This window comes from Alosa sapidissima, chromosome 22 (genome assembly GCF_018492685.1).
Source record: "Alosa sapidissima isolate fAloSap1 chromosome 22, fAloSap1.pri, whole genome shotgun sequence".
Classification (NCBI taxonomy): domain Eukaryota; kingdom Metazoa; phylum Chordata; class Actinopteri; order Clupeiformes; family Clupeidae; genus Alosa; species Alosa sapidissima.
Window position 1 is genome coordinate 20,749,927 of NC_055978.1, and position 12,779 is coordinate 20,762,705.

The 12,779-nt window shown below is 43.5% G+C and overlaps 1 protein-coding gene across 1 annotated transcript in view; it reads left to right on the plus strand.

Moving 5' to 3' along the window:
* Positions 1-12,552, plus strand: part of cald1a (caldesmon 1a) — a 69,316-nt gene extending 56,764 nt beyond the window's left edge. Inside the window, 3 exon segments of the mRNA XM_042078109.1 lie at positions 4,588-4,656; positions 7,846-7,882; positions 10,165-12,552. Of these exon segments, the coding sequence (XP_041934043.1) occupies positions 4,588-4,656; positions 7,846-7,882; positions 10,165-10,178 (120 nt within the window). The 3' untranslated portion in view covers positions 10,179-12,552.
* The last annotated feature ends 227 nt before the right edge of the window (positions 12,553-12,779 follow it).

Consider the following 12,779-nt stretch of genomic DNA (forward strand, 5'->3'; position numbering starts at 1 on the left):
CCTCCCTCCTCTTTTCCTATCTCCTCCCCTCTCCTCTCTTTTCCCTCTCCTCTCCTCTCCCTCCTCTCCTCTCTCCTCTCCTCCCTCTCCTCCTCTCCTCTCCTTTCCTCTCTCTCCTCTCTCCTCTCCCTCTCCTCTCCCTCTCCTCCTCTCCTCCTCTCTCTCCTCTCCTCCTCTCCTCTCCTCTCCTCTCCTCTCCTCCTCTCCTCTCCTTCTCCTCTCCTCTCCTCTCTTCTCCTCTCCTCCCCCTCCTCCTCCTCTCCTCGCCTCCTCCTCCTCTCCTCCTCCCTCTCCTCCTCTCCTCTCCTCCTCCCTCTCTCTCCCTCTCCTCTCCTCCTCTCTCTCCTCCTCTCTCCTCCTCCCCTCCTCCTCTTCTCCTCCTCCTCCCTCTCCTCCTCTCATCTCCTCCTCCTCTCCTCCTCCTCGTCCTGCCTCTCCAGTCTAACAGAGAGGCGCGCTCCCCTAGGCCCGGGACCATTGACCTGCCCGTGGTGACCGATGGCATCCGCAACATTAAGAGCATGTGGGAGAAGGGCAATGTGTTCGGCTCCAACAGTGGAGCTGGAGCCACCAACAAGGTCAGGAGGCCAGCCACACACACACATACACACACAGACACACACAGACACACACAGACACACACATACACACACATACACACACACACCACATTCATGTATGGACGGACACACACACGGACACACACACACACACACACACACACACACACACACACACACACACACATTTAAAGCATGCACACAAATGTAAAGCCACACTCATGCATGTGCAAACATTCTTTCTCTCACACATACATAGAAAGAACACATGTACAGACATTCACACACATACTGTACACACACCACAGACAAAGCACACACACACAAACATAGTTACACCACAGGCACATTCACATCACACACATACATACACACACATTCCCAACCCCCACCCAAGCTGCCACACAAACACACACCCAAATGCACACGCAAATGCACCCACTCTCTGGTCCGTGGCCATATAAGGCCTGTTCTCTGCGTTACTCTGCCTCTCTCTCTCTCTCTTCCTGGGTAGCGGACTGACCTTCCAGAGAGGCTGGGTGAGCCCTCTCCTGCCAGTACCACAGCCGAGGGATTTCATGTGTGTGTGAGGAGAGGAGAGGGGGGGAGGAGAGGGGGAGAGAGAGAGAGGAGTGGGAGGAAAGGAAAGGAGAAAGAACTTCTAAGTTCAAAAGGAGCTAAAATAAAGGCTAACCAGATTAGTACCTCAATCCCAAAAAAATCCAAATCCCAACCGCCCCCCCCCCCCCCCCCCCCCCCCCACACCACACACCCACACACACACACCCCACACACACCACCACACACACACACACACACACCACCACATACACACACCAAAATGCAACAAATATCACTCAGCCTCAGTCAGTTTGTGTAGTCAGAAGTTCCGTGAGAAGAGGGAGAGAGGAACTTGGACAGAGTGAGAGCCTGGCCTGTCCAGTAGCACAACAGATGGACTAAACGTGAGCTGAAGAAAGGGGGGAGGAAAGGAATAGGGAGGGGAGGAGAGGGAGAAGAGAACAGAGGTCAGGAGGAGAAGAGGAAAGGAACGAGGCAGAAGAGCAGTCATTTGGTTTGTGTCACTATCTCTGAATCTCTCCCCTCTCACACACACACACACACACACACTCCACACACACACACACACCACACTTCCTGTTGAAGTAGGGGTGTGTCCAACCCTTCTGATACTCTACCTCATGTCCTGTGGCCTTTGACACAAAGAACATTGTGTGTGTGTGTGTGTGTGTCTGTCTGTCTGTCTGTGTGTGTGTGTGTCTCTATATGTGTTTGTGTGCGTGTGTGTTTTAACAGGATGCAGCTGGGATAAAGGTGGGTGTGGCCGGCCGCATCAACGACTGGTTGAACAAAACTCCTGAGTCAGTCAAAACTCCTGGAGGAAGGCCAGTGGTAAGTACCACACACATACACACAGGCGTGCACGCACGTACACACACACACACACACACACAAACACACATACACACATACACACACACACACACACACACACACACACACACACACACACACACACACACACACACACACACACGTCAACTCATCAACCTCCTGTACACACTCATTCGCACACATATAAATGGCTACAAGATAAGCTTGTAAATGTATTAACAGAAAGAAAACCATGTAATTGTACAGTATACCAAATCACTAGTTGGAACAATTAGTCCCTGTTAGAAAAGTAATAGTCAAAATTGATATGGCCAATCAGCAAAATCTTGCTTAGTGGGCAATCAGTGAAAACTGTGTGTTTGTGTGTGTGTGTGTGTGTGTGTGTGCGTGGTGTGTGTGTGTGTGTGTGTGGTGTGTGTGTGTGTGTGTGTGTGTAATCATGTAGTGTTTCCCCCTGGGTCTCTCTCTCCTCTTCTTCCACGTCCGTTTCACAGTTCCCAACCATTACTCCTTCTCTGTGGGGTATATAAGAGCCACAACCTAACTCTAACTCAACTCTAACTCAGATAAAACCCTAACTCAACTCTAACTTAACTTAACTTAACTCAAGCTCTAACTTAACTCTAACTCTTACTTAACTCTCTCAACTCTCAAGCTGATGACACATGGAGCAACTTTTGGAGCTAGGGAATGTTCCTCACTGTTGTGGTTCTGATGTTCCTGGGAAATGTTCCTCACTGTTGTGGTTCTGGCATGTTCCCATTTATATTGGACAACAACTTATTTTCTGGAGAACTTTATTAATCAGTAACCAAATCGTCAGAATAAATGGAACTGGTTATGTGGTCGCCCAGGATATTGCTCAAAAACTTGCCCCATGTATCACCACTTCAACTCTAACTCAACTCAAACTCAACTCAACTGTAACTTAGGACGCACAAATAGTATCATTTGAGTCAATAGTTCTTATGACCACACCATACATGACATTCTGTCCAGTAAGTGATTTCTATGGTGCCTTATTAGCCTGTTAAAATTCATATTCAGATACATATTTATTTATGGCTAACAAAAACAACACACACATCCTATTAAGTGTCTAATTCTATATTATATACTTAAAAGTTATTTTATATAGTTAAAAAGTTCATGGCAGTTGGCTTTATGTATGTTAAAGCAAATGTACATAAATGTTCTGTACAGTCGCTTCAGAATGATCAAGCTCATAATAAATCAAACATGAAAGCATACATTACTCTGATATGGGTCAGCAGAATTCCCACATCCCACTGCTATCTGTCAGGCAGTAACTCATGCCCTAAACTGCAGGAGAAATAGACAATAGTGTGTCATATGGGGAAACTGCAGTATGAGTGCTTCATCTCATCAGCTGCTGCACCCTCTAGTGGTCAAACTAGATAGTGTTTTCATTTACTCGGATACAATTCTGAGCACAAATGATCAATCCCTTTCTCAGGATCTCTTCTTCCTCTGATTGTTTTCTTGTAGTGTGTTAAGTACCTGCAGCCTGCTCTGTTACCTGTGATTATTCATTTATTTTTTATATCTGTCTCCCAATCCCGTTGTGGTCGAAGTTATTCCAATACCTGTCTGCATTCTTTCTGGTTTCATTTTTCAACACTTGTATTCTTTCTGACTGGTTCTCTATTCTTCTGTTTAGCAATACCTATCCTCTCTCTAATATCCGTTTTTCTATCTATTTATTTTCCCCATCTGACCTTGTGACCACCACCGCCAGGTGTTCTGTCTTTCTCCTCGTCCTCCTGGTCTATCTCTGCCTTCCTCTCCCCTGGAGTCCTTCATACTCTCCTGTCCCTATCCTGTCCCTCTCCAGCCTCTGTCCTCCAGGTATGGACTACTGTTGAGGAGACTAAGAGAGGGTTGGCGTGTGTGTGTTTGTGTTTGTGTGTGTGTGTGTGTGTGTGTGTGAGAGAGAGAGAGAGAGAGAGAGAGAGGGCGAGAGAAAGATTACATTTGGGTGTGTTAAATTGTGTGATTAATCTTATATTAAAGGTGCTCGAAGCGATTTCTAAGCTAAAACATTTTGTGTCACATACACAAACATCTCCTCACAATCCACTAGCTGCCTGTCCCCTGAATACACTGTAAAAAAACACAGTCTCTGTAGACAGCCAAGGCTCCAAAAACAGTAACAAAAACAGCCTGGTCAGGATGTTTGCTGTATGTGACAAAAATGTTTTAGCTTAGAAACCACGTAACATCACTTATTATAATATGTCTTATTAAGAAAAAATTGCTTAACACACTGGTAGCCAAATTTCATTTTTTTCTTGATAAGATGTTTTAATTTAATTTGATTTTCACTTATTTTAAGTCAAATTATTTTATGAGAAAGCACTAGGTACAGTAAGTCTCCTTATACTAAAATCAATGCCAACTAGATTTTCTGACCTTAATATAGATTAATCACATTTGGTTAGAAAAGCAGTTTTGCAGTGCATATTTGTCTGTGACTGCAAGTGCATGCTTGTGTTGATAAAGATGCACAGGTTAGAATGGCTCTCACATGAACACACCATGCTGAAGTAACCAACACTAATTCTCTCCCCCATCCGTCTCTTCCCGACAGGACCTGAAGCCGGGAGACGTGACTGGCAAACGCAGTTTATGGGAAAACATAGGCTCCTCCCCGGCCAAGGTAACCACGGCATTCTGTTGAATCAAAGAACAACACTTCCGCACAGCTGTTAGCTTGACAGGTGCACAGGAGAGGACTCAAAGGTCATCGAACACTGAGCTAAGAAACTCCAGCACACTGTCTGTTTCACTCCCGATATTAAATTTATTAGAAACACAACGTTGTGTTTATAATAACTGAAACAGACAGCTTGCGCTAGTTCCTTAGCTCAACCACTTGATTCTGCTATTTTCATAAGCTTAACCAGCAGCATGTATCCAAGCTCTAATGTTTGCATCCATAACATTTCCCCTAAAACTTATAGCCCATAACTCATTGCCTAAAACAACTCTTACTTCACTTATGTCTCCATAAGTGTCTAGTTATTTAATTGGAGTGTCAACTTATTTCATTTTAGTGTCTGTGGCGTGATAAGAGCTAGCTGTCTTCTTCCCTCCCTGCCCCTAAAAGTTTGCTTTCATCGTAATGTTGGTTCTACATTGATGGAGTGTATGTCGTGAACGTTTCAGTTAATTGGAATGCGAGTGCTTGCCAAGACAGATGACATAACACTGGCGGGTTTCCTATCTCTCTCTCTCTCTCTCTCTCTCTCTCTCTCTCTCTCTCTCTCTCTCTCTCTCTCTCTCTCTGAAGACCTCTCTTAGATAGTTGTCTCCATATCTGGAAAGAGTCCGACGAGGTAAAGTCATTTTTCACCGCACGATGTCACGGCTGCTCTCGTTTTGCTTCCATCTTTTGTCTGTCTGCGTGCCTATCTCTAGAGGCCCACAATCCTTAACCATGATGTCACTCCCTTAGAGCTTGTAGCTTCATAGCACTTTGCTTTTTCGCCTGAGACCATCCACTAAAACAAGCACTTTAAGCACTTTGTTTAATATGCATTATTTTAGTATTATCTTTATTGTTTTTTTTTTTTTTTTTGTATCTTGTTTTATTATAGTCTGAGGGGCTATTTTAGGTCAGTTCGCAAAATGGCCACTCTGAATGCTGTTAAATGTCTTCTGCCCAAGAGCAAGGCGTCTAGTTTCTGAGGGGGGCTATTTTAATTTGGTTGTCAAGCACTGATCTATCGACCTCTCCGAAGAAACAGCAAATAAAACAAATAAACAAACAGGGGTGTCAAGTGGGAATAACTCTCTCTCTCTCTCTCTATCACAAACACACACACATGCACACATTCACAAGAATCTTTTAATGTCCTTTCCTCGAGACCGCTTGGCCAGGGACCTCATAGTAACAGCCAGGACTCAGTAGCAGAGAAGGTGATCTTCAGCAGGGAATGTCTCGCCTGTGATCTTATCGGAATGATGTTTATGACCATGGCCCTCCTAAGAGGCTTGAAGCGTGACTGATTTAGACTCGGCTGAAGGCATTAGTGTCTGAAGAGCCATGGATCACCTTAAAGCCAAGCGGTCTTTTCACTTTAAAAATCACTTCTTTCCTTAAATTCCTTATTAACACCTCGTTAAACATCTTTTGTCTGGTAGCTGCGTGCACAGACAGACATTTTTGTTTTTTTGCTGCAATCTTACCCAATAAATATAAGTACTGTACGTTCACCAGGGCATCTGTGCATAACTAACCACCTATTATCTCACAGCTGAACACTCTTTTTTACATGGAAAAGAATTTGCTTACTGAGTAAATTGCAACTTCTACAGTATTCAAGGTCAGAATAAGCCATGCTTTGGTGTGGAGTTGATGGCTATGTGCAAGGGGTGAAGTGAGTGCAATAATATTATATATGGGTAGACTTTCAGATATCAAGCAGATGTGTCAATACAAATTTTTAAACGGATAGTTCTGGTCCTTGATTATGATTGGTTGAATGGCGTTTGATGTCGTTGTAAAACCCGACACGACCCTAATGTTGACCGCATTTCGTTCTAGATATTACTGCACCACCACAAATTGATACAAAAGTTAGAGTTGCTGTGTCTCCACTAACAAGATCAGATGTCAAATATTAACCATAGCAAAGGCTACAAATAAGTACTGGAACGTTGATGAGAACACACACACACACACACAGACACAGACACACACACACACACACACACTCACAGTGATGAGAAGTGATAATGTTACAGGAGAGTATGATCATGAGAGTAGTGAGTTGAAAGCCTGCTCCGTAGGGGCATTAACAGGCTGCCCTCTCCATCAGATCTGCTGGTTCCTCTCCGCCCTCTTTGGCCCTGGGGCAGAACGCTGCGCCCATATGTGGGTGAAGGGGTGCGGGCAGAGCCCGAGGCTGTGGTATGCCACATAGCCCTGAGCTCCATGCCAGGTGGACAGGCCACGGGCCATGCTGACGCACATGGGCTCATGGCTGGGCAAAGTCAGGCAGTCTGTGGTGCCTTAACGACAGGGAGAGGGAGGGGGGGCGGTGGAGAGGTTTTTTAATAATTATCTGTTATATTGCTATACTATCACTCACACAATTTGGCTAGTAAGTGGTAATAATGAAAGCAACATGGTATTGATGCTAAATCCTGAGAGAAAGAGAGGGAGAGAGAGTAAAGTTTTGGGAATTGAGGTGGTAGAGTAAAAGAGAGAGAGGGAGAGAGAGTAGGGTTGTGCTGTTTGAGAAGTTTGGGGAATTGAGGACATAGAGTGGATTGGAATTAGTATAGTCACTAGTCAGATACAAAGGATTTGAGGTACAGATTCATACACTCCACAGCGGAGTTAGCACCCCTAGAGTAGATTGGAAGACCAAATCAGTGATGGTTCCCACTCTTTATACTGATTCGAAGTTTTTAACCTTTAAGATGGCAATGAACATGGAGCAAGGACATCTTTTCACAATTCACACACGCACACACACACACACAAACAAACAAACAAACATATACACACACACACACACTTGCAAGCACATTGCCACCTAAAGAGCGACAGCATCGACACATTCCCTCACATACTCTGATACATACACATACTGTAGCTCTGTCACATTGTTATGGTGGGGGTGGGTGAGGCCCAAGGGTCATAGTTTCCTAGATGACCAGCAGCCCCTGCAGTGCACACTGCTCACAGCAGCAAGGCATGGCTTCTGACAGAACACTTGAGGTGTTTTATGAGGATGCTATGCTCACTGTCACTTCCCCCCCCCCCTTGTCCTTGTTGCCTCTTCTTTTCTTCTATCTCTCGCTCCCTCTCTCTCTCTCTCTCTCATTTACTACCCAGGTGTCAGGCAGAGGAGAGAGTAAATCAGTTGCTAATGGTAAGTTGTCTTTTTTTCAGTGTCTTTGAGGTTTATGCATATTAATGATTTATTAGTGTGTGTGTGTGTGGGGGGGGGGGGGGGTGTATATACATGAGGTAGTGTTTGTCAGTGTGTGTGTGTGTGTGTGGGGTGTTTATGGGCATGGAGAGAGTGAGGTATGCTAAATAGAAACTGACTGTCACTGGTCACTGTGAAAGGACAGGACTGTGTGTGTGTGTGTGTGTGTGTGTATGTGTGTGTGTGAGTGTGTGTGTGTGTGTGTGAGAGAGAGAGAGAGAGAGAGAGAGAGAGAGAGAGAGAGAGAGACAGCAGCACTGGGGCATCTGGGTAAGATGCCCCAGTAAGCCTTCTCTACAGTTGCCCTCTCACCTCAGGGCCTGTTGCGTGTAACAAATCATTCTTGTCACCTGCACTCTCTCTATCTCTCTCACATACACAGACACACACACAAACGCACGCACGCACGCACGCACACATGCCACACGCACACATTCTTTTTCTAATACCTATACGCATGTCTCCTCCTGGCTCCAGAACTGCATTGTCTTCTATTTCCAGTGACACACACATATACGTACAAACGGCACACCATCTGGCCCAGGAAGAGTTAGGACAGTCTGGCCTTCACAAATGCTAATAACACCAACACTGACCAACTCAGACCAACACTGACACATACATGTGCTCATCTCTTTCGCCCAGGCTTCCTACTATCACCCGTTTTCCAGCATTCCCTCTCTTTCTAAAACCACTGTTCTGTCTCTTTCTAATACCGTCATTCTGTCTCTTTCTCCCCATTTTAGCATTTTTTGTCAGCGTTTCTCCGTGTCAAATTCCTCTCACCCTTCCACCTTTTTTCCACTCCATTTTCCGCCCTTTCTCTCCCTCTCTCTGTCTCTCTCACACACACACACACACACACACACACACACACACACACTAATATACTTGATAAGTATTTCCTTTTTCTCTCTATTTCTCAGACTCACACTTTCGTTAAGACACACACACACACATACAGTACACACATACACAGTCCTACCCCTGACCTGAATTCTCTGGCTGTCTGTCCGGATAAGCTGATGATGCATGTGGCTGTGCAGCACAGCAGCTGGTTTGTCACATTACCAGCGCACACTTGCCCAGATTAGCACGCTAGCGCTAGCTGCCTCCAGAAAAGAGGGCCGTGAGTCACTCCAGGTGCCTCACCACAAGCCCCCATTTACAGGCCTTGAAGGAGCCCAAGTCACTGACTCAAGATCAGTTCGTAATGGTCTGAGGGACAGCCAGGTCCTTAGCATCCAGGAGTGCCTGTTGAGTCTGTATGGATAGTGTTTAGTGTAGCCTGTCAGCAGATTTGCTAATTTATGTTTGGAGAGGTGTGAGTGACGGAGGGGGTTAGAGGGTGCTGAATAAAAATAGGTTGATAACAGCTTGTGCATACACACACACACACGCACACACACACACTCACACACACAATGCACATAGTTGCACACACACCTTGCACTCACCTCCACAAAAAGAATTGTGCCTCATTGCTTTATTGAGCAAAGGGTGCACTATGACTCCATGGAAACCATAAATCATTTAAAAGGGTGCAGAGAGACAGAGCATGTCTCCAGCATCTGACACCACACAAACACACACACACACACACACACACAACACACACACATACACACACACACAACACACATACACACACATACACACACATACACACACATACACACACACACAAACACACACACACACACACACACACACACACACACACACACACACACACACACACACACACATACACACACACACACAAACACACACACACACACACACAAACACACAAACACACACAAACACACACACACACACACACATACACACACACACACACACACACACACACACACACAAACACACACACACACACACGCACAGACACACACACACACACACACACACACACACACACACACACACACACACAAATATTCAAGTGGGCTGAAAAGAGACACCCGCTAGCCACTTAGCAGTTTTTAAGGTAAGCCCTGGTCAGATCAGCCAGCATTAGCACCTAATCAAGGCCAGACAGCGTTGCTTAGCCAAGCACCACCTAGCTCTTTCTCCAGCGCTTTTCCAGAATCTTCCACTGTAGCTATGTCATACCCTGTGCCGTAGTGATTTATGATAGATGACCTCAGTCTGATGTCCCAAATTTGTCATGCCCTGTTCCTTATGGTGTTGTCCTGTCCTCTCTCTTTGTCGTCCGGCAGGAATGGGACACTAGTGACACAAAGAAGCAACGAAGAAACTGCACGACCATTCCCTTGTTATTTTTTTTATCCAGTGCATTTTGTTTTTGTTTTTCCATACCAAAAAAGAAAAGAGAAGAGAAGAGAAGGAGAGAAGCCTTTCTTAAAACAGCCCAAGGGTATTGAATGGAGAGGGAAGAAAAAGAGTATATATAGTAGCACTGTATTAACAGACCTCCACAATATGTGGTCACATTTACGGTTTAGTACCCCCTTTGCACAGGTTTACTTTATGGAAACTATGCTGTGAAATTTGGACACTTTGGAATTATGATTTGATATATATATTTTATATGAAACTTCCAACACAAAAAGAATCATGTCAAAAGGTAAAATAATCGTACGTACCGTACTTATGTCAAGACAATCACAACAATATCAACAACAAAAAAATAATAATAATGATTTAAAAGGTTTTATTTAGCACATGCATTTAATCGGCCAGACTATTGTCTTCTGGTCTCAGCTCTCTGGTTCACTCTTTTTTATTTAATTTATAATTAAAGCTTCACATATTGATATGTTATTCATGTTCACCTGTCCCGGATAGCAATATGAGCACCCATAGAGTAGCACATTTTAACTTTCTTTATCGTCTAATCATCACTTTGTAATAGTGAAAACAACGGTCTGAATAGTAGAAGAGAAACACATACTGTATGTTTTTTTTTTTTGTCATGTCAACTATTATCTTTCTTGTATCACAGCTTCTTTTGTCGTATGCAAGCCTTGACGTTTGTTATCGTAAGAAAGACAGTCATACAGATATCAAAGCAGTTTTTTTTTTCTTTACAGATAATCATTTTCAATGCAGTGTTTGGTATTATTGTAACCTGAAATCAGTATGCTCATTTTTTCATTGTTATGTACTTTTTAATTATTTTATTTTATTTGAATATTTCTTTTTGCGTTTGTTTTTCTCCTCTGGTTAAGCACCTCAGCTGTTTCCAAAAGCCTACACTTAGCTGACGAGTAGACAATCCCGCAGGTGGCAAGAGATTGGGGAGGGCAGGCCAAACATACTGTCCACAGGGTCACTTCAAACCAAAGCCCATTTTTTCACACCCAAAATAGGTGCTCGGGACTAGAGATGGGTCAGGTCTCTCTAGAGGCCCCCAGAGAGTGAGAGAGAGAGAGTGACAGTGGCAGGAATTTTTAAACCACGGCACAGGGAATCCAGCCTACTCAACTTAACCACCTCCGTGTGGGAAAGCATTGTGAACCAGAGGATTGATAAAGAGCTCTTCCTTAGGCTACTTGAGACTGACCGAATGGCTATTCAGTGAGGCAGCTTGGCCCTACACTGCAGCATCGTCCACTCACCACTCTCCACGTCCCTCAAGGGCCACAAATGTCTACCCTGTAGTACAGTAGGCTAGAGTACAGTACTGTAAATGGTCTTAACAAATCAGTCCCACATGGTCTGGTTGTTCATAAAGACAATCATGTTGTACTGTTGGTCTCGAAGGTGTGACAGATGTCACCCAAGACAGTGGTTATAATCGGTCTTAAGTCCTTCATTAGAGGAAAACAAAGAAGGGAAAATGTAGATAAGAATCAAGACAGAGGGGGAGATTTAAAAAAAAATGTGTTAGCCACCAAAAGTTAAAATGCGGTTAGCTTTAGCAGCTAGAAGACGTCTGATAGAATTCTCCCAGGTTTCTCTTACATAGGTTACCCGGGAGCAACTCGGATCAAAATGGACATTTTGCAATGAATGATTTCTGATTTGTTTTGTTTTATTTAAAATATGAAAAAACGTTATGTGATCATATGTGTAGACAGTTAAAGATTAAGCATTTTTCACTTTTTGTTTGACTTTTATGAGGACAGAGACTAGGTCCAAGCCGTTGTCATGGACCAGTGTTTCTTGTTTTTCTTTTGGCTTTTTTGTAACTGACGCATCAACGGTATCATATGAGGACTTGTCTGCAAATGTGTAATATCTACTTTTAAAAGTTATGAGTTTTTAAGGTTCAGTAATGGACTACCATGCGTTGCATTTCAGGTTGGTTCAATCATTTATCATGACTCTTAATTCAAGGGTGTCTGCGTCTTTTCCCTAACAAATTATATTTATGTATTAAATGTTTTTTTTTATGGATTTTGATACTATATTTAGACAACCGTTCAGGAAAATGACTACATTCCATCACTATTTTCACTTTCTTTTTCATGTTCTTGTCTTTCATTGTGTCTATGTTCACTCACTGCATAGGTAACACTATACAGGCGGCACCATCAGTAGCTCAACTCATTATGTTTATCCTAGCCATTAGTTTCATACAGAATGAATGTTTAACTCTTGTACCATTGACCAACTGCAATAAAGAGATACATGGAAAAATATGACTTTTTTTCTATTTGTTTCTATGTATTTTGTTTTTCATTTTTTTCATTTCATCTATTTACAATTACGTTTATTAATTTAGCAGATGCTTTTATCCAAAGCCACTTACAGAAAGAGATGAGAAAAAGAAGTCTTTTACTGTCTTTTACCAATAAACTGTTACTGTTTATAACCTCATTATACAATCTAGTGAAAGAGAGTTGCACCCCCACAAAATACTATACAG